Below are 22,462 nucleotides of genomic sequence, written 5' to 3'. Positions count from 1 at the left end.
ACAATTTGGCCTAGAGCTGACTATATATCATAATTTTGAACATCTCCCCAGCTATGCAGGCCCTTGTTGTAGAAACACCCCCACATGACTTCTGAGGACCACATGAAGACACACATTTACTGTCAATGCGAAAGACCTCACTGTATCTGCACTACTCCTGATGCTGCTTGATTTCTAATCAGTCATTAAACAAATGCTTGACATAAAATAGTCAAACAGTTTCCATTATCCCTTTCTCAGGTTTTCCAGTGATGCTGGGACAATGTTCTGATTGGATTACAATTGCTGTAACAATGGTAGTTTGCCAACACCACTGTGATCGCACAGAGCCACCTACTTACTGCCACCAGTTACTATAGAGCCTAAGGGAGAGAGTAAAAGGAAGTTCTGAAGATCAAGGCAGTACAAACTCCAACTGGCAAGACGTAGGGTGTGGAAAGGCAATGGTGCTAATAACCTGGCCTGGATGTAAAGTCAACATTTCCCCATTGACTCAGAACTCTCTAACCTTCTGCACTTCCAAACCCTTAACCAACAGTAGAGCACTCAGCAAAAGACCTGCTCTAAGATATTTGTTTTCACTTTGCATGTTATTTCAAATAATTAAATTTTACATTCACGATATTGTTCCTCTAGCAAGATATATATGCCAAACACTGAAAGCACATACTAAATGAGAAACTGCCTAAATTAAGAATTTATGACGTTCCTAGTGTAACGCTTTCTAAATTAAACCTTTATTCCTTCAGAAGCTCTTCGTTGGATTTGATACACTCAAAAATATGCTATTGATATTTCATGTGCCCTAAGATTTGGGTCAGATTCCTCAAAGATCTTAAAACCATAATAAAGGGGCTCCTGGGTGGCTCAATCGGTTTAAGTGTCCAACTCTTGGTTTCAGCTCAGGTCATGATCTCACAATGCGTGACTTTGAGCCCCATGTCAGGCCCTGAGCTAATGGCACAGAACCAGCTTGGGATTCTTTGTCTCCTCTCTCTGCCCCTTCCCTGCTCACACATTCTCTCGCTCTCTCAAAACAAATAAATAAACATTTAAAAACACATAATAAATAAGATACTTAAAAGAATGAAATTAACTTAGTCAAGAAACAAAAAAAAAAAAACAGTAAAAAGGACTTAAGGGAAATATTTAAAAGACCATCTTGTAGAGGAAGAATAGAATGTATCCTGAGTGACCCCAGATGCCAGACCAAGTCACAGAATAGTTGGAAATGATTGTACAAGAGATCTTTTGGCTGAGGGGAAACATACCATAATATGTGTAATTTTATTATATTTTTAATCTTTACCTTTGTTAATGTTTATTTTTGTAATATAAGTATAATTAACGTACATATAAGAGTTTCAGATGTACAATATAATGATCCAACAATTCTATACATTACACAGTGCTCGTCATGATAAACGTACTCTTAATCCCCATCACCTATCACAACCATGCCCCCCACCCACCTCCCTCTGGTAACCATCAGTTTGTTCTCTGTAGTTAAGAATCTGTTTCTTGGTTTGTCACTTTTTCCTTTGTTCATTTGTTTCTTAAATTCCACATATGACTGAAATCATATGGTATTTCCCTTTCTCTGACTTACTTCACTTAGCATTATACTTTTGTGCTACATCTCTGTTGTTTCAAATGGCAAAATGACATTTTTTTTTAAGTTTATTTCTTTATTTTGAGAAAGAGAGCACAAGAGAGTGGGAGAGCAGCAGAGAGAGAGAGAGAGACAGAATCCCAAGCAGGCTCCGGCTGTCAGTGCAGAGCCCAACGTGGGCCTCAAACTCATGAACAGTGAGATCATGATCCGAGCTGAGATCAAGAGTCAGATGCTTAACCAACTGAGCCACCCAGGTGCCCCAAAATGTCATTCTTTTTACAGCTGAGTAATATTCCATTGTATGTATATGTATATATATTTTATTTATTTATTTATTTATTCATTTGTGTGTATATATATACACACATATGTATATATATACACACATATGTATATATACATATCTATATGTACGTACATATAGATATGTGTGTGTGTGTGTATATATATATATATATATATACATATATATATACCACATCTTCTTTATCTATTCATCTATTGATGGATCCTTGAGTTCTTTCATATCTTGGCTATTGTAAATAATGCTCCCATACACATTGTGATGCATATATATTTTTGAATTAGTGTTTTTGTTTTCTTTGGGTAAATACCTAGTAGTGGAATTACTGGATCATATGGTAATTCTATTTTTTTTTTTAATTTTGAGAGAGAGGGCACAAGCAGGGGAGGGGCAGAGAGAGAGGGAGAGAGAGAATCCCAAGCAGACTCTTCACCATCAGCACAGAGACCGATGTGAGGCTCGAACTCATAAACTGTGAGACCATGACCTGAGCCGAAAGCAAGAGCCAGATGCTTACCCAACTGAGCCACCCAGGCACCCCTGGTAATTCTATTTTTAATTTTTTGAAGAATGTCCATGCTGTTTTCCACAATGCTGCACCAGTGTGCGTTCCCGCTAACAGGGCACAGGGATCCCTTTTTCTCCACATCCTCACCAAGACTTGTTATTTCTTGTCTTGATTTTAGCCATTCTGACAGGTGTGAAGTGATATCTCACTGTCATTTTAAGTTGTGTTTCCTGATGATGAGTAGCGTTGAGCATGCTTTCATGTGTCTTTTGGGCATCTGTAGGACTTCTTTGGAAAAATATCTGTTCATATCTTCTCATTTAATTGGATTGATTTTTTGGTGTTGAGTCGTATAAGTTCTTTATATATTTTGGATACTAGTACTTTATTGGATATTGCAAATTTCTTCTCCCATTTGATGGCTTTTGATGGTTTCCTTCACTGTGCAAAAGCTTTTTATTTTGGTGTAGTCCCAATCACTTAACTTCGCTTTTGTTTCCCTTGTCAGAGAAGACATATCTTTAAAAAAAATGTTTCTACAGCTGATGTCAAAGAGATTACTGTCTATGTTTTCTTCTAGAAATTTTATGGCTTCAGGAACCACATTTAGGTCTTTAATTCATTTTGAGTATATTTTTGTGTATGGTGTAAGAAAGTGGTCCAGTTTCAGTCTTTTGCATGTAGCTGTCCAGTTTTCCCAACACCATTTGTTGAAGGGGCTTTCTTTTTCCCAGTGCATATTCTTGCCTCCTTTGTTGGAGATTAATTGACCATACAATTGTGGGTTTATTCCTGGACTCTATTCTGTTTTATTGATGTATGTGTCTGTACTGTGCCAGTACCCTACTGTTTTGATTTTTACAGCTTTATAGTATATCTTGATATCTGGGATTGTGATACCTCCAGTTTTATTCTTTTTCATGTTTTCTCTGGCCATTCAGGGTCTTCTGTGGTTCTATACAAATTTTAGGATTGTTTATTCTGATTCTGTGAGAAATGCTGTTGATCTTTTGAATGGAATTGCATTAAAACTGGAGATTGCTTTAAGTAGTATGGGCATTTTAACAATATTTCTTCTTCCAATCCATGAGCATGGCATATCTTTTTATTTGTGTCCTCTTCAATTTCTTTCATCAGTGTTTTATAGTTTTTGGAGTACAGGCCTTTTACCTCTTTGGTTAAGTTTATTCCTAGGTATCTGTTTTACTGTTTTTGGTGCATTTGTAAATGGGATTGTTTTCTTAATTTCTCTTTCTGCTGCTTCATTATTAGTGAATAGAAATGCACTGGATTTCTGTATACCTATTCGATATCCTGTAACTTTATTTAATTAATTTATCAGTTCTATTAGTTTTTTGGTAGACCCCTTAGGGTTTTCTCTACATAGTATCCTGTCATCTTAATCTTTACCTTTTTGCTGTCTCATTTTCACTTTTTTGATTGAGACTAACTAAACTTGTATTATATTTCTTTTACAAAGTGCCCTTATTCATGTCCTTAACTCACTCATTTTTTCTATCAGGAACCCATCATTTTTTTACTGACGTGTAAGAGCAGCTAAGCCAGCTCTTTCTTCACATTTGGGACTCAATTGTCTGAGCCTGTCAGGATATGAGATCTTCAGTTTTTTGTCTTTACCCACCTGGCCTTTTGAGGCAACATTTTCATTCCAGCCTCTGCCCAGTGCATGAGGTGCCTTGCAAAAATGGAGAGCTGAGTTATTTGTTTCAAAATTCCCTTTGACGGGGGTCTTCAGTGGTTCTTTGTAGGACCCTGCAAGAAAAACATTTAGTTTTTAATTTGTTCTTCAAAACAAGATAATCACTTTGGTTGGAAGTCAACCCATGGTGTCTTTCACAACAGAATGTGAAAGCACAGGACCACACCTCTCTAAAAACCACGGAAGATGGGGTAAAAGAGGAAAGATTGGCCTTGTCGAGAATGCCAGGGTCATAAGTGAGCACTGCCTCAGTGGCCTCTGTAAGAAATGCCAAGATTAAAGACCTGATTGCAACTGCAGCAGCAGCATAAATGCTTTATCTCTGAATGGAAAGAACATACTTGCACATCTGAAGAATAGATACAAACAGTTCCATGGGTTAAAGTGATGGAGCAAAGGTATCTGGTTTGCCCAAGCTATGATCATTCTGCCAGGAAATCACTATGGGATGCTTGCTTTCCCAACATTGGCATCCACTCTATGATCATGAGCAAATCACTTTGCGTCTCTATCTCTCTGTTATAGAAAGATGCTGTAAGGGTATTTTGAGATGACAGTAGTGAAATACTTTCTAAGTGAAAGTGATAGCAAAGTCAGTGTTATTTGCATCATTATTATTCATATCTGTTCTCTTCTCAAGATTGAGAAAGCCCTTTACCAGATTTTTAATTGCATAGAAAACCTTGCCAAGTCATCCTGTAAAACTAAGTATATTTTTGTTCATATCACTTGTTCAACAGAGGAGCTAATAAGGACCACTGAAAAATCTTACATATGTAATCTTTACAAAAGGAATCATATACCAATGTAAATCTCAGAAATGCATCTAAAATACAACATACTGTCTTTTGTTCTTGTTTCCTTTCCTGCCCCTTCCCCACCACCTTGGAAATTTCTTATTCAAAGGAAGGAAGAAAAGGAAAGCAGTTGACTAAATGTGATACTAGATAGTTCTATGCTACAGAGATTCTTTGAGGAATTCTATTTCATTGACATTTTTTAAATGGCCTGTGGAATTTCTATTACCTCACCTAGAATCAAGGTCTCTTTTTCAGGAGTTATCTTCAGCACGGATCCAGAAGCTTCTGGGAGGTAAGTGGTTGAACGCTCTTCCTCAAAGGAATCAACTGCCAGATCCCTGGTTTGGCTTTGCCGCCATCTGGTGGTAATTGGGCTACTGGCAACGGGAACCTCTGCCGACAGTCTCTTCACAAAGTTGCTCTTAAAGTTAGAATATGTAGTATTAACTCCGTCAAATATCTATTTAACATAAAAAAAAAGCCGTAATTTATAGTGGCCTCAACGATGCAAAATTAAATATTCCTTAAAAGGAGAATTATTAACAACTCATTTAGTACAACACAAATTATATATGAGATTTTTTATTTTCGTGACCTGAGAGAATGTTATTTTATACATATATAAATATGTATGTGTGTGTATACTTACAGCCTCTGTTCAAGATTCTCAAGATATATAAAAGCAGCTTATGGAGTGATTATATTTACAGTTATTATAATTACATATCAATATAAATATGAAGTTGAAATAACCATTTATATTGAACATGTAAAATCACATGTTCATATAAAATCACAAAATTGCAAATCTGGAAATAAACAGTAATTTTCTTTTTTTATTTTCTCTTTTTAATTTTACATCCAAGTTAGTTAGCATACAGTGTAATAATGCTTTCAGGAATAGAATCCAGTGATTCATCCCATACATATACCACCCAGTACTCATCCCAACAAGTGTCTTCCTTAACGTCCCTTGCCCATTTACCACAGCCTCCCACCCACAACCCCTCCAGCAACCCTCAGTTTGTTCTCTATTTTTAGAGTCTCTTATGTGTTGCCCCCCTCCCTGTTTTTATATTATTTTTGCTTCCCTTTCCTTATGTTCATCTGTTTTGTATCTTAAATTTCTCATATGAGGGAAATCATGTGATATTTACCTTTCTCTGACTAATTCTGCTTAGCATTATTCACTCTAGTTCCATCCATGTTGTTGCAAATGGCAAGATTTCATTCTTTTCGATTGCCAAGTAATACTCCATTGTATATATATACCACATCTTCTTTATCCATTCATCTATCGATGGACATCTGGGCTCTTTCCATACTTTGGCTATTGTTGATAGAGCTGCTATAAACATTGGGGTGCATGTGCCTCTTCAAAAGAGCACACCTGTATCCTTTGGATAGATACCTAGTAGTGCATTTGCTGGGTTATAGGGTAGTTCTATTTTTTTTTTTAATTTTTTTTAATGTTTATTTATTTTTGAGAGAGACAGAGACAGAGTGAGAGTGGGTTAGGGGCAGAGTGAGAGGGAGACACAGAATCCGAAACAGGCTCCAGGCTCCGAGATGTCAGCACAGAGCCCGACGCGGGGCTTGAACTTGCAAGCCGCGAGATCATGACCTGAGCCAAAGTCGGACGTTCAACCGACTGAGCCACCCAGGCGCCCCTAGGATAGTTCTATTTTGAATTTTTTGAGGAAACTCCTTACTTTTTTTCAATAGTGGCTGCACCACTTTGCATTCCCACCAGCAAGGCAAAAGAGTTCCTCTTTCTCCGCCTCCTAGCCAACATGTGTTGTTGCCTGAGTTGTTAATTTTAGCCATTCTGACTGGTATGAGGTGGTATCTCACTGTGGTTTTGATTTATATTTCCCTGATGATGAGTGATGTTGAGAATTTTTTCATGTGTCTGTTAGACATCTGGATGTCTTCTTTGGAGAAGTGTCTATTCATGTCTTTTGCCCATTTCTTCACTGGATTATTCATTTTTTGGGTGTTGAGTTTGAGAAGTTCTTTATTGATTTTGGATACTAACCCTTTATCTGATATGTCATTTGCAAATATCTTCTTCCATTATGCTGGTTGTCTTTTAGTTTTTCTGATTGTTTCTTTCACCATGCAGAAGCTATTATCTTGATGAGGTCCCAATAGTTCATTTTTGCTTTTGTTTACCTCGCCTCCAGAGATGTGTTGAGTAAATTGCTGCAGCCAAGGTCAAAGAGGTTTTTGCCTGCTTTCTCCTCGAGGATTTTGTTGGCTTCCTGTCTTATGTTTAGATGTTTCATCCATTTTGAGTTTACTTTTGTGTATGATGTAAGAAAGTATTCTAGGTTCAATCTTCTACGTGTCACTGTCCAGTTTTCCCAGCACCACTTGCTGAAGAGACTGTCTTTATTCTACTGGATATTCTTTCCTGCATGTGAAAGATTAGTGGGCCATATGTTTGTGCATCCATTTTTGGGTTCTCTATTCTGTTCCATTGATCTGAGTGTCTGTTTTTGTGCCAGTCAGTACCATACTGTCTTGGTGATTACAGCTTTGTAATACATCCTGAAGTCTGGAACTGTGATGCCTCCAGCTTTGGTTTTCTTTTTCAGGATTGCTTTGGCTATTCGGGGTCTTTTCTGGTTCCATACAAATTTTAGGTTTGTTTGTTCCAGTTCTGTAAAGAATGTTGGTGTTACTTTGATAGGGATTGCATTGAATATGTAGATGGCTTTGGGTAGTATCGACATTTTAACAATATTTGTTCTTCCGATCCATGAGCATGGAATATTTTTCTATTTTTCTGTGTCTTCTTCAATTTCTTTAATAAGCTTTCCTATAGTTTTCATTGTGTAGAATTTTCACCTCTTTGGTTAGATTTATTTCTAGGTATTTTATGGGTTTTAGTGCAATTGTAAATGCGACCGATTCCTTGATTTCTCTTTCTGCTGCTTCATTATTGGTGAACAGAAATGCAGCCAATTTCTGTGCGTTGATTTTATATCCTGTGACTTTGCTGAATTCATGAATCAGTTCTAGCAGTTTTTTGGTGGACTCTTTTGGGTTTTCCATATACAGTATCATGTCATCTGCAAAGAGTGAAAGTTTGACTTCCTCCTTGCCAATTTGGATGCCTTTTATTTCTTTGTGTTGTCTGATTGCTGAGGGTAGGACTTCCAATATTATGTTGAATAACAGTGGTGAGAGTGGATATCCCTGCCATGTTCCTGACCTTGGGAGGAAAGCTCTCAGTTTTTCCCCATTGAGGATGACATTAGTGTTGGGTGTTTCAATATGGCTTTTATAATCTTGAGGTATGATTCTTCTATCCCTACTTTCTTGAGGGTTTTTATCAAGAAAGTATGCTGTATTTTGTCACACGCGTTCTCTGCATCTATTGAGAGGACCATGTGGTTCTTGTTTTTTCTTTTATTGATGTGATATATCGCATTGATTGATTTGCAGATATTGAACCAGCGCTGCATCCCAGGTATCAATCCCACTTGATGGTGGTGAATAATTCTTTTAATGTATTGTTGGATCCAGTTGGCAATACATAGCAATTCCCTAGTTCAAACTTTTCATTTCACAGATGAGAGATCTGAGGCCTAATTGCTCAACATTTATCTCATTCCCTCTGAGAAATCCCAGGAGTTTGGTATTACAGATCCTACGGTGGCAAACCATACCATGGATCTATGTGTGAAATTCAATTGCGAATGACAAACTGGAAATATGATATATATATTTTTTTAATTTTAACATTTATTTATTTTTGAGAGACAGAGCATGAGCGGGGGAGGGGCAGAGAGAGAGGTAGACACAGAATCTGAAGCAGACTCCAGGCTCTGAGCTGTCAGCACAGAGCTCAACGCAGGGCTCTAACTCACAAACCGCGTTATCATGACCTGAGCTGAAGTCGGATGCTTAACTGACGGAGCCACGCAGGCACCCCAAAATATATTATATTTTTAATAAGATGTAGGGCATGTTAGGTTATTACCCTTGTGTAAAGGACTGTCAGAGAAATTTAGACAAATTTACAATCCAAATAGAAAAAAAATAGAACATAGGACCTAAACGGGCAATGCACAAAAGAAATAATTAAATGCTCAAAAAATATTCAACCTTGCTAGTAATCAAAGAAATGCTAACTTAAAACAATAACAAGATGCTAGCAATGGTATTTTTTAATGACAAGCCCCAAGGTTGAAGGTTCTAGAAACAAACACTGGCATATATTGCTGGTGGAGTATAAATTAGCATTGAAAAAGGAGGCACATGGTGCATAAAGACGGGAAGGACTCAATGTTTACCAGTAGAGAATTGATGAGGTAGATTTTTGTGACATCCTTAAAAGGGAATATTCTGCAGCCATTAGAAATTAGGACATACATTAAGGAAATGCAAATCCAAAACACAATGATGTACCGCTTCACACGCTCTAGGATGGCAATAGATGATAGGTAAGTAAGTAGATAGATAGATAGATAGATAGATAGATAGATAGATAGCAAATGTTAGTAAGAATGTGGAGAGACTGGAACCGTTACACATTGCTTATGAGGATGTAAAGTGGTACCACTGTGGATAACAGTTGGCAATTCCTCAAAAAATTAAACCTAGAATTACTGTATGATTCAATAATTTCACTGCTAGGTACAGACCCAAGAGAAATGAAGCAGGTACTCAAACTCAAACAAACTCAGGTACATGGGCGTTCACGGTAGTACTATTCACAATAGTTGGAAGGTAAAATAACCCAAATGTCCATCAGCAAAAAAATGGATGAGCAAATTGTGGAAGATATATGTTTATGTGTGTACATATACATATATTATATATAATATAATTGTTTATTCACAAATGACGTATCAGTTAAAAATGATCAAGAAATTTCTTATTGACAATCTTACACTGTCTTGGCAGTTGTGTGTTTCTCTGGCTCATCTCCTGTCATACCCTCCATACTGTCTCCCCAGCTTGATGCTCTTCCACAATTCTCTGCCAGGGTAACTTCTAGCCCACCTTCACAACTGGAATCAGCCATCATATCACGAAGGTGTCTCTGACATTACCTTCCTCTCCATTCCATTACCTTCCTCCCCCTTCCAAACTCCCCATTAGGCCACCTGTGGTAGGTTAAATAATTGCAATACTTAATTTTATACATCGGCTTGATGGACTAAGGGATGCCCTGAGATCTGGTAAAACATTTTTTCTGGATGTGGCTGGGAAGATGTTTTTAGAGAAGATTAGCATTCGATTTGGTAGACTGAGTAAAGAGATCCAGCCTCACCATTGTGGGTTGACATCATCCAATCCACCGGGGTCCCAAATGGTACAAAAAGGCAAAGGAAGGGCAAATTTTCTCTCTTCTTAAACTAGGATGTCCATTTCTTTCCTGCCATCAGACACTGGAGCTCCTGGTTCTCAGACCTTCATACTCCTTAATTTACACCAGCTGCTCCCCAGACTTTGGACTTAGATTGAATTATCCCGCTGGCTTTTCCTGGTTTTCCATCTTAGAGATGGCAGATTGTGGGACTTTTCAGCCTCCATAATTTGGTGAGCCTCACGTATATATATTTATGTATACTCTATTGATTCTGCTTCTCTAGAGAATCCTAATGCAATAATGATGCTTTATCATTAGACATGAGAGACAGCTGATATGCAGTGAAAATGGCTGGCAGTTTTAGACAGCCACCACCAGAATATGAATCAATAGCATAATGCAATGACCTTTTTTAAGCAATACAATTTTAGGTCTCATTAAAGGAAAGACAGTGTCCAAAACAAGAACAAGGAAAACCCAATTGTCTCTGCACTGGTCAGGACCCATCTGCTGGAGAACTGGGTCCAGTCTTGAATCTGTCTTGTAAGAAGGAGATAAGCAAGCCAGGATCCCCAACCTGAGTTCATTTAGAGGAAAGGACTGCAATGATACAAGGTCAGGGAACACAGCAATAGAGCAACACATGAATGGAGTGAGGGCTTCTGGGGTATTTAGTCTACAGGAAAGAACACCCGTAAGGAACCATCTTCAAATATGAAACAGAAGGCAATTTATGAAACAAAGAAAAATTTACTTTGTATTGCTCCCTATGACAAAATTGAGAACAGTGAATGGGAGGAGACAAATTTTTATTCAGCACAAAGAACTTTCAAAGAGTTACAGCATGATTTTCTATCATGTTTTGAATGCGTAGTACAGTTTTTGGTCAGTTCCTCCTCCAAGGACATGTGGCTCATAGTGGTACAGATGAACATTTTTTAAATACTCATGTGTTTTAATGTGCATTTTTAAATGTTTTAAAATTTTCAATGTGGACATAAAGTCTTCTGTTATTAAAAAAAATGTATTTTGGTAAAATAAATGAGCCAATTTGAACCAAAAATGTTAACTAGCAAATGGCACAGATGGAAAAATCACAGACATGTATGCAAATGACTACAGCTTAGGGAACGCTGTGGTAGAATGTGATATTTCATCTTCACTGTTTTTAAACTTTATTCCAGGATCTATCTCTTGCTGGGGAAATGCCTGTTACATAGTTTTAAATGACTGGCCTATGTATCAATAAAGAGAAAGAGGATGATAAGAAAAATAAGACAAAGGAGAAAAGAATGAATGACTGGATACTTTAAGCACATCAGTTTGGCTTGTTTACTTTTCAGAGTTCACATGGTGTTGGCCTTAAATAGGGAGGAATTCAGAGCACCAGGGCCAAAAAAATAAATAGAAAGGAGCCTAGAGAATTTAAAAATAAAGTCAGGAAGTAACCAAATGAAACAACTGGGAAAATAGAACAAACATATATAGTGATAAATTATGTGACTCACAAATATTCAGCAGGTAAGAGAAACCTAAACATTCCAAGGAAAGACATGCTGATGATGCCAGGGTCTCTCTAGAACGTTATGGCAGAGACAAAATTAACAAAGATGGCCCATCAGCTCTCAGGCATATCATCCCAATTCCCTTTCCTTAGCCTCTGAATGTCTGCCCCTCCCCTACCAACCCCACCACCGCCAGTCCAACAAGGCAGCAAGACATTTCAAATTTGGAGTCGTAATAATATTTCAAATTAATCATGAAGATCAAAATGTCCCTCTTATTTTTGCACCGTCAATGTGTCCTCATCCTGGTATTGGCCAATACAAACCAAGCAAACACTTGGAGAGCATTTATTTTCAGGTATTGGTCGCTTTGTTCTGCACTGCCAATGCCTGCCACTGGGGGCTCCAGAGTGTTTTTGGCATTTATCCCTCCCTTCTATCAGGCTGACCAAAGCGGCCTTCATTAAGACACTATTCTCTCTCATCTTGACTTGTTACTCTGCAGACTCTGTGACTCCTTCCAGACAACTTCAGTACATATGGCCAAGTTGTTTTGTTGTGGTAGTCCACTCCCTCTCCTCTTCGGACCCTAACAGTGATTTCTCATAAAACTAAATGTCTCCTGATGAATAAAACCCCCTTACCAGAGACAGTACTACAGTAATCTCATCCACCACATTTTTTTTCTAAGTAAACATATTTCTATTACAGAGAAACTGTTGAATGTAGTTGAAATACTTTGGGTTATAAAGTTAAAAGTCTTAAACTCTCTTCTTGCTTGTTCTACTTACTTGTTCTGTGATTGGGATATTACTAACTTCTTCCTGTTTGAAAGCATTATTGCATTCTGCCGGTAGAGACCTTTATACTACATGTGATTGCTTTTAATATGTGTATATATGTGTCTGATTTATAAATAAATCATGGGCAGTATAAAGCTTTCTACAAACATAAGCCATTTATTTAGTGCTCAGTTATTTGCTGCCTTATATTTGTTCCCCAAATGTTTCTTGTGTATTTTCTCCTCTCCAAAACTGATTTCAAGCTCATGTGAGGCTGCCTCCATCACAGACATTATTTGTATCTTCTTCAGTGCCTGTGGTGCTTGATTAACAGAGTCAACTGCTTTGTCCCATTATTGGCCCAGTAGGTTCCCTTGACCTTCAACTCATCATTCTCTTCCCCTCCTTTAACAAACCTTCCTTGATCTCCTGAAAGAGTGCTGTTGGTTTTTCTAGCATACTATCTCCTATGCATTGAAAATTGCAGTGTTGATATAATTATAATTTGAGAATGGTTTTAGTATAGACAGAACATGGAAACATTGATGACAGATCCCCCAGAAAACTAAGAAATGATGATATCACAACATATACAGAAAAAGACTCTGACAAATGAAGAAAAAAAGAAATGTCTAAGGGCCAAAATCTATCTATGTTCACAAACATCCAGGCTGGGAGTTGCCCAAACTCCTGTGCTGAATGTCTGATTAATGGGCCTATAAGGATATTTATATATCATTCATATATGAAATCATATATGTTATAAAAGCATATATATTTCTTTCTGTCGCCAGCCACCTTAGTGAGAGGAGCTGCCACCATGTCCCCCCACCTGCAATGGATGGTCATGTGGAATTGATCCTGATCAAAAGGGACAAGCAGACATAAAGCACCAAGCCCAACAGGCTTGCAACTCTTTCCACTACAATGGCCTGGTTTACCACAAGACTGCAGGCATGGATCCAGAGGCCTACAGCAAAAATGTAATGATGGTGATGAAGCGGAGATCTGACCAGTGAAAACCTACCACCTCCTACATGCATACCAACATCAACAAGAATGCCCTGGCCACCCTTAGCAGCATCAGGCACAGGATCCACAAGAACATGGACCGCCCAGGTCTGTTCATGGCTGCCATTTGCAGAGCCAGCGCCATCCTGCACAGCCAGAAGCCTATGATGGTGAAGAGGAATCAGGCCTGCCCCACCAAGAGCTCCTGAGCACCTGCCCCCTACCTCCAAAGCAACAAAGATGTCAATCACTTAAAAAAAAAACAAGCAAACAAACAAAACAAAAAAAACTTAAGAATTGTAAAATTAACAAACTGGCTTTGATTTTGGCCTTGACAAGAGATTAACTTCAGTTTTCAAAGTACTTTTAATATAGCATGAAATTTTGGGACAATCCAACATGAAATATCAGGCTGGTACAAGCCTTTTATTTCTGGTTAATAACTGGCATGTTGGCTTATACAGAACCTCTTGTAAGCATAATTTTGATATTCTCAAAGACCAAGCTGTAGATCACTTGATGGGAGTTTCTGTACTTACAAAACACTGAACTAGAAAGTATCATAATGATTTTATCAAAGTAACATCACCCTATGGGGCCATGCCTGGGGTACAGTCAATCAGCATCCTCCTCCAAGGGAACCCTCTGTCATCTCCCTCAAAGCAGTTATCATGGGCTGGGTTTACATGGTTCAAATTACAGCAGGTGTTCTATGAATTAATTTTTTTTTAATTAATCATTAAAACTCAAGTTCCTGAGCCATGTCCTTCAACAGCCTACACAAACGGAAACTAAAGAGGCTTGTCACAGTGAAAACCAAAGAAAAAAAAAAAAAAGACTGAGGTCTAAATTTTCTCAAATGTATGCTTGAGTCAGGAGGCCAATTCTGGTTCAGGAAATCTGAGGTGGGGCTTGAATAGCTGCGTCTCTAACAAGCACCAGGTGATGGCAGCACTTTTAAGTCCAAGAACCTTGGCGTAGCAAGGTCAGAGAATTGAAGTCCGGGTGTCATATGAAGTTTGGCTTTCTCAGTAACTCAGCCAGAGAGCATCAAAGTAAAATTATCATAGTGAAGAGGTGATACAACGTGTTTTGTATACTTTTTTGTTGTTTACTGGGTATTAGGTTTACAGGAGAATACTTTTCTACTGTATCCTTTATTATCAGGCTGCAAGAGTGGGAGCCAAGTGGTTTATCAGTCTCTTGACAGGTTTTATATGCCTAAGCTGTGGGTTTGGCTCCGGAGGCAGAGCTACCAGCCCCCTGAGCGACACCAAGAGTCAGGACCAGGTAGAATGAGGCACCTTAATTTGAAATTTGCTGTGTGTCTTGGGGAAGAGTCCAAGGTGACTAAAGGAACCATGGATTTCAGGATATGCAGCTACCTCCATTTCCTGTCCACACCTACCCCTATAATTTTCAACAGTAAAGTTAAGCCTCCTGTAAGAGACAACAGCCACAGGAAAAGTGAAGGTAAAAAAAAGAAGCAACTAGATGATGCACCAAGGTAGAAGTGGGTTTGGAGGGCTTCCTTGTTCATTTTTGCCTTCTTGGTAGAATTGTCTTATTTAATTGCTAAATTCCTGATTTATTATCAAGTGCAGTATTTTTCCATCTACAGGTTGCAGACCATTGGTGAACCCTGAAATCCTTCATTGTCAGGGGTCAGAGCCAGGCTGTTTTAAAACTGCCACAGGCGTATCAAAGTTCAAAGGGGAAGGAAGGATCATTTAATCAGACTTCTCAGTTACATGCATCTGAGTTAAATTATAAAGTGCATTTCTTACTGGGAGTCAGGATCAAAAATTTGAAAAACACTGGCCTATAGTTGGCTTTATGATAGAGGAGGGTTTTTTAAAGCCTTCACATTGTATCTAATCTATTTATTTTTATTATATTCACCTGGCATTGCCTTAATGAGATGAGGTCAAAGTAAGTAGCCACTTCAGTTATTTTTCTGCCCTTTCCACTGTAAATATCTTGAACTCGTGTAGCAAGTTTAATCCATACACATAATATTAAACCCCTTCAGGTTATACATCATGTTAATAGAGCACGTTTAATCTACACTCTGAACTATTCCTGGATGGTATTTAACCCACTCCTCTACATTCGCCCAGTTACTGGGAGCATTCACTCCCCAGCTTTCACCCTACAAGGGCACCATCTTCTGGTGAAAAATTTTGTCAGGAGAATGTTAAAGAGCTCTCGAAACAGTCCTGATCTTCCTAGCGAAGATTGCAATAGGCATCATAAATACATTGAAATTCTTTAGCACTCTGTTTTATCCAGGAGTCTCGTTCCATTCCCCATCTGAGAAGGGTCTTTCTATTCCTTAGCAGTGAAAGGACCCCATCTGTCCTTCCTGGTTTTCCGTTAAACTGAGCTGGTTTCAAGTTTCAGCTCCTCCTTGAATTCCAGCCTGCTGAGACTTCTCTCTAGAATCATCCAAAATGGAGCCTCTTACAGCTTACCCTTTAAGATGTTCGGGGCCGAAAGCAAAGGTATTTGCAGTTTTACTGTCTATGGTTCTATGCACAGTAATGTTATTTCTTCTACAACTAAAATTCCTAAAACCTAAAATCAACAGCTTTTATGCCTTTGAAGTGAAAGATGCAAAAGGAAGAACGGTTTCTCTGGAAAAGTTTAAAGGCAAAGTAAGTTGTATCTTCTGTTTTTTGTTGTTTTTTTTCCTACTGCTTGTTGATTTCTCTGTTTACTTTAATGGAATCAATTTTTCGTTGATAAAGGGTCATAAGTTATAATTTAGTTTTCAAAGTAATGTAATTAGTATATCACTCTGACCATCAGAGTTCTCATGGTGTATATATACAGTACTTCTAATTGATAAGCTGATTATCCTGTTTTCAGAGGCATGCTAAATTAACACTGTAAGTTGTTTAGGAAATTTTTATAATTAGTAATGTGAATATGGAGACATTAAAAAATACTACTTCCATAAACTAGCAACATTAAAAAGCACTCTTATCAATGATCGTATTTTCTTTTATCTTAAACTGTTTTACCTGATGCTTTTTTAATGGTAGTGATTTTTCAGAGTCTTAACTCATGCATCCAGGTTAAGATTTTCAACAAAATTGGGTATGTCTAAAAATATAAAATAACCATCAGCTTCAAAATGGTTTAGGATTTTAACTACTTGCAGAATATTTTTTTTAAATCTTTTTATTTGCTTCACTTTCCGGTTGGATTTTTTTCTTTTTCCGGGAGGTTGCACTAGTTGTAAACGTGGCTAGTGACTGCCAACTCACAGACAGAAATTACTTAGCACTGCAGGAACTGCACAAAGAGTTTGGACCATTCCACTTCAGCGTCTTGGCTTTTCCGTGCAATCAGTTTGGAGAATCGGAGCCCCGCCCCAGCAAGGAAGTTGTATCTTTTGCAAGAAATAACTACGGCGTGACATTCCCCATCTTCCACAAGATTAAGATTCTAGGATCTGAAGCAGAACCTGCATTCAGATTTCTTGTTGGTAAATATCTACTTTGCCTCATCAAGTTAATGTTTTCAATTGCTTTTCATTTTTAAAACAAATGTACCAGGACCGTACGCTTTCTATTTCATGTGAAATGCTTTAAGTGGGAAAGTTTGGTAAAACCATCAGAAAGCCAGAATCTCATCCTTTGTGACTTTCTAGAAGTTATGCTTCTCTGAAATCAATGTTTTAACTTCTTGAATGGCAAAATAAGTCGACTCCGGTGTATTCTTTTCCTTATGATCACTTTCCTGAAGAATTTAGCTGAACTGTGGTCATGGCTATCTTCACAAAATACCTTAATTCCTCTCTTATTTAACTGGCACTTGGGGAAATGTCCCTCCCCATTACCAATGCTATCCATGTCTCATGAATATTGCTGGGCATTATTAGACATATCTTTGTGATTAATTTTAAGTTCCCTTGTCTGAGATATTGTCTTCATGGATGAATAATATCTCTGTTTTTGCTAAAATTCAAAACAGAATATAAGAATTTTTTTTTTTTTTTTTTTTTTTTTTTTTTTTTTTTAGGACGATAGTGTTACGTTGTCTCTAAAATTAGGCTAGCTACAGAAATCTGTTTAAAGATTTTCCTGGGTCAGTTAGCATAACAGTAGTAAAGTATAGTGACTAGGGAAATAGGTTTTAGCCGCAACCTACCTGGATTCAAGTGTTAGTTTTGCTGTGTGGCTTCAGCTACATGACTTAACTTCTCTGTGCCTTCTTCCTCACTTGTAAAATAAGATTATCAATATAAGATAATTTGGAGGATTAAGTGTGTTAATAGACGTAAAGTATTTATATGTTTCTTACACTGTGCCTAACACTATTCTAAAGAGCATTCAGGGACGCCTGGGTGGCTCAGTAGGCTAAGCATCCAACTTCAGCTCAGGCTCTGTGCTGACAGCTGAGAGCCTGGAGCCTACTTTGGATTCTGTGTCTCCCTCTCTCTCTGCCCCTGTCCCCTTCATGCTCTGTCTCTCTCTCTCTCTCTCTCTCAAAAATGAATAAAGATTTAAAAAAAATTTTTTTAATCATAATAGATAAAAAACAAAGGACATTCAGTTAATGTCCTCTCATCTGACTTATACAGATGATACCCTCAGTCCCTATTCTCACTGCAGATAATTTGAATTTTGATAAAACAGTGACCTCAGTCAGGCAATCAAGCTTCCAGTCTAGTAAGCCACTTCATGATGTTCTACAAAATTTAAGTGTGAAATCAGAATCTTTTTAAAACTTTAAATTTCTGGGGAAAATCAACATAATGTTCCACCTACCCTTGTGTAATCAAAAAAGTAAGTGATTTAAGGTTTCAATGAAGTTAGATGAAGCTCCAGAGATGAAGACTATGAGATCATAGCCAAATGGAAATGAGTTTTTTAAAACTAGCCAAAATTGACAGTAACTGATCATGTGATCACAGTGCACATGTGTGCAGGTGTCACTAAACAGGGCATCTGGGCAGGGAGGCAAATGCGGGCTGAAGCTCAGCCATAGCAAGGCATGTGCTGGGGGACTGTACCGGCCTGGAAGAGTGCCTTTTCCTAACTCGCAAAGATGTTTATGTCAGGTAGACAGAGCTCTGCCCTGGAGGGCATTATCTTTAGAGACACATTTTCCATTATAGAAAAGAGCAATTTTGCAAAATGATGTTAAGATGGCTTTCATGTAATAATAGGATGCTCACACGGAGTCCTTGATGTTTGCTCTAGTCAAAAATATTTTTCTCTAATAATGAAATAAATTGAAATGCTTGGCACAGTACTCCAAGTAAAACACATATAAGTAATCAGGCTACTTTTTATTTTTATTTCTTAATTTTAACCTATGCTCCCTGACTGCTTCTTTCTCCCAGCCCAAAGCAAAGCATTCCACACCTTCAAAACTCTAGACAGTGTGTTCCTTCTACCAATTTCATCGCTATTTCTGAAAGAATAGTTAATACTTACAATTTCTGCCTCCCCGTCTCAATTACCTTCTTAGATGACTGTGTCTGGCTTCTTGCTCCATGAATCTCTTGAACCTAGCAGGTACCAGTGACTGCCACTCTGGGCCCTTCTCTTTCTTCTTTTCAGGTTCCTCTTTTCCATCCACCCTTAACTGTGCTGATTCTCAGGACTGTGCCACGGCCCACTGGAGCTCTTCTTATTCTATCCCCTTTCCCTGACTGAGCTCTCTCTCCTAAGCCCCAAAGCCTTATATTCACCTGCCTCCTCTGACAGAATGTCCCACATACACCTGAATCCCCTCCTGTAAAAAAATGAATTTGTCATCTTCCTCCTAAAATCTGCTTGGAGTAGGAAGTAGGAGTGGGTAGTATAGGAGTAGAAGGTCTAGATATCAGGGCTGGCTCTACCGCTCATTAGCCACAAGACCTCGAGTCTAAGACTCCATTTTTCTCATCTGCAAAATGGGGTTAATGATAATACCCATTTCACAGGGTTGCTGTAAAGATTCAACAAAAGGATCCATTTAAAGCAATGAGCATACATTCCTGGGCACATAGTAGACACTAGATACATTTTAAGTAGTTGTTTATATTTTTTTCACATGTTAGTCAATAATGAACATCAATTCTGGATAATGTAAATGGAAAAAACATTACATTTCTTACATACATTAAGATGGTTCAAAAGGACCACATAATTTCCCAATATGACTTAATACTGTATGTTAACTAACTAGAATTAAAATAAAAACTTAGAAACAAAAATAATGTGATTTAGAATTCCTTTCTGTTTTCCTCTACATAATATGTAACAATACTAAAAACATAGGTATATTTAATATGTAAAGAATTCCGTACAGGCCATTACCAAGGACCATAGAGTATCATTTTATCTTTAAAAATGTTAAGAAACTGAAAGTTTTGAGCTAGTGACAAGGTAAATTTTTTGTTGCTGTTTTTTTTAGTTTTCTTAATGTGTATTATTTTTGAGACAGACAGAGAGAGAGAGAGAAACACAGAACATGAGCAGGGGAGGGGCAGAGAGAGGGAGACACAGAGTTTGAAGCAGGCTCCAGGCTCTGAGCTCTCAACACAAAGCCTGACGTGTGGCTCGAACTCATGAACTGTGAGCTCATGACCTGAGCTGAAGTCAGACACTCAGCTGACTGAGCCACCCAGACGCCCCAACTTTTTTGTTATTTAGATCAATAAATCCAGAATAAACCACTTTGTTTCATGATTCCGGACCAGTAGAATCATCAGTGAAGTCACCAAATGTACAGAAATATGGTTACTTGGAGCTTGAGTTTTGCCTTGTTTGGGTGTTTTATTTTTTGTTTTGCTTTGCTTTTGACATTATGATAATCTTAGAACTTGATTCTTAAGTTATCACTTACATAGATACTAATAGAAATGAAAATCTTGACAAAAAATAAAATTATGCTTATGAAAATATATTCTGGTACTTTAGATTCTTCAAAGAAAGAACCAAGGTGGAATTTTTGGAAGTATCTGGTCAACCCTGAGGGTCAAGTTGTGAAAACCTGGAGGCCAGAGGAACCCATTGAAGTCATCAGGCCTGAGATAGCAGCTCTGATTAGACAAATGATCATAAAAAAGAAAGAGGACCTATGAAAATGCCAGTGAGTCATTCAAATGCCGTAGTCGGAATATAGAAATGTCAAGGGGAGGGGGGGTTTGGTCTCAATTTAAATACTCTGACAATTAAATACGGCACTGACGGATTTTTTGTTTGTTTGTTTTTATGATACCTTGCCAGTGAGTGGTAATGAATAATGCCCCCAGGACAGAGATGTTACCCAAAACAAAAATAAAGAGTATCTAAAGAATCAAAATGAAATATACTAAGTATTTCATCAGATCACACTAAATAATTCAAAATACAGTCATCAATGTGCTTCAATATCCTGTTGTTCGACTTGACATTTTCAGGATTGTACTTAATGGAAATGCCAATCCACTAGACCTCTGTTTGAATTCAAGACACTTTGTGTGACTGAATTTTCTGGATTAACTAACTGTAAATGGCTATTTTTATGTAATAAAATAAAAAATAAACACTGAAAAAATGTTAAATATATAGAGAGATTCAAATCATTATGTACTTTTGTTTCAGGCACAGTTATTTTGTTTCTTTAGTTGTTTTTTTTGTTTTCTTTTTTAAGTACAGGTTCATAGTATGTTTTACTGTATCTGCCCAAATAGTCATTTATAAATGACACTATCCTAACATTTGAAAAACCTTCATCATTGTCAATATTTCTCTATTATTTTCCAGAAGAAACTCAAATTTTATAAATAGAATATTAATTGCTGAGTAAAAATCCAAAGAGTAAGAAAAAGGCTATGAGTATATGATTATTTAGCTCAATTCTTTATATATTAATACTGGTTGCTAATTTATTCAGATTAGATTAACCTTTTGGAAAGAATTCAGTGCTGCATCGTTCTGATGGCTAAAATAATAAGAATCAACTCTAAATAGTCAAAGGTCTGAAGGTAAAAAAGGGAGGGACTAATTACACCAGTCTTAAGCATCAGCAATCACTAAACCTTTTGACAGAGTCACAACATGCTTTTTCTCCTTTATCATAACCTTTATATTCTGTCCATCTTCTCATTATTGGCTGATAAAGCAACTTGCCAAGTTGATGAAGGCTAATTTTTGCCCCACTAAATATATATTCATTTCATGAAATGAATAGGAATACTAGGGCTAAAGAAAAAAAAAAGTAAAAAGGCAGTTATGTAAAATTTGGCCAAGGAAGAAAGACCCAATCTAAATAGCTGTGAGCTGGCTCCCATATACTGTCCTGATTAATGAAAGTAAAGATTTTTTTATGGTGAAGTCAGTAATGCCACCTCAGCATATAGTTCTTTGCAAGTGTTTAAAGTCCTTGGAGAAACCAAAAATATTTCCTGGAACACCTTCTGCTTCAAAGCATATATCCAGCCACACAGCTCTGATTGTGTTTAGTAAGATATCTGGGGGCTGGGGGGAGGCACAGTTTCTCTTAGAGGTCCAGAAGATTCACAAGGATAGCCTCAAGAATGCCAGGTTAGTGTGTCAGCAAACCTGCTTGTACCCCTCACCAGCTGTATGATGTTGGGCAAATCACACGACTACTTTCAGATTTCCTCACCCATAAACTTAGGAAGGTCAGACTGAACAAAGAGCCCCTTCCAACCTTCCAAGTCGATGATCGTGCTTGACAAGGTGTTTTATGTGATCAGGACTGGAATCAGTAATCTGAATTATTTTTGAAGAAATAAAAGCCACCTAACAAGCCTATGTGTCCTTTGCAATTTTGCCCCAAGAACATAGAAGCAGTTTGAATTCTGAGCCTAAGCAGTTTGAATTCTGAGCCTCTAAGCAAAATTTTAAGGGCAAACTTTCCAAGTATTGTTCTCAGAGCATTTT

At 37.6% G+C, this 22,462-nt stretch overlaps 2 protein-coding genes and 1 pseudogene across 4 annotated transcripts in view; 2 read left to right on the top strand and 1 right to left on the bottom strand.

The window, feature by feature from the left end:
* The window catches only part of CDC20B (cell division cycle 20B), a 52,600-nt gene that overhangs the window by 21,759 nt on the left and 8,379 nt on the right, over nt 1-22,462 (bottom strand). For both annotated transcript variants that reach the window (XM_060635782.3, XM_060635785.3), the window contains exons 3-4: nt 5,179-5,407; nt 4,070-4,200 (exon numbers count right to left, since the gene is read on the bottom strand). In XM_060635782.3, coding sequence (XP_060491765.1) covers nt 4,070-4,200; nt 5,179-5,407 — 360 coding nt within the window. The remainder of the gene's footprint in view (nt 1-4,069; nt 4,201-5,178; nt 5,408-22,462) is intronic.
* LOC132681390 (large ribosomal subunit protein eL28 pseudogene) lies at nt 13,381-13,780 on the top strand (annotated as a pseudogene).
* GPX8 (glutathione peroxidase 8 (putative)) lies at nt 15,828-21,121 on the top strand. 2 transcript variants are annotated; one of them, XM_060635787.3, is made up of 3 exons: nt 15,828-16,075; nt 16,803-17,064; nt 20,492-21,121. In XM_060635787.3, the coding sequence occupies exons 1-3, from the start codon at nt 16,025-16,027 to the stop codon at nt 20,653-20,655; spliced, it is 477 nt and encodes a 158-aa protein (XP_060491770.1). In that variant the 5' UTR covers nt 15,828-16,024; the 3' UTR covers nt 20,656-21,121. The 2 variants fall into 2 exon arrangements, with proteins under 2 accessions (XP_060491770.1, XP_060491769.1); XM_060635786.3 differs by having other exon boundaries at nt 15,829-16,228.

The sequence above is a fragment of the Panthera onca genome, chromosome A1 (genome assembly GCF_046562875.1).
Source record: "Panthera onca isolate mPanOnc1 chromosome A1, mPanOnc1 haplotype 2, whole genome shotgun sequence".
In the NCBI taxonomy this organism is placed as follows: Eukaryota; Metazoa; Chordata; class Mammalia; order Carnivora; family Felidae; genus Panthera; species Panthera onca.
The sequence above is the reverse complement of the archived record's forward strand: the minus strand, read 5'-3'. Positions and strand labels throughout refer to the sequence as shown.

Excerpts from the sequence above, each read along its gene's own strand:
- GPX8 (XM_060635786.3), top strand. The coding sequence starts at position 16,025 with ATGGAGCCTCTTACAGCTTACCCTTTAAGATGTTCGGGGCCGAAAGCA. Across the intron at positions 16,229-16,802 it reads TGGAAAAGTTTAAAGGCAAA|GTTGCACTAGTTGTAAACGT; the intron begins GTAAGTTGTATC and ends TTTTTCCGGGAG. Across the intron at positions 17,065-20,491 it reads TGCATTCAGATTTCTTGTTG|ATTCTTCAAAGAAAGAACCA; the intron begins GTAAATATCTAC and ends CTGGTACTTTAG.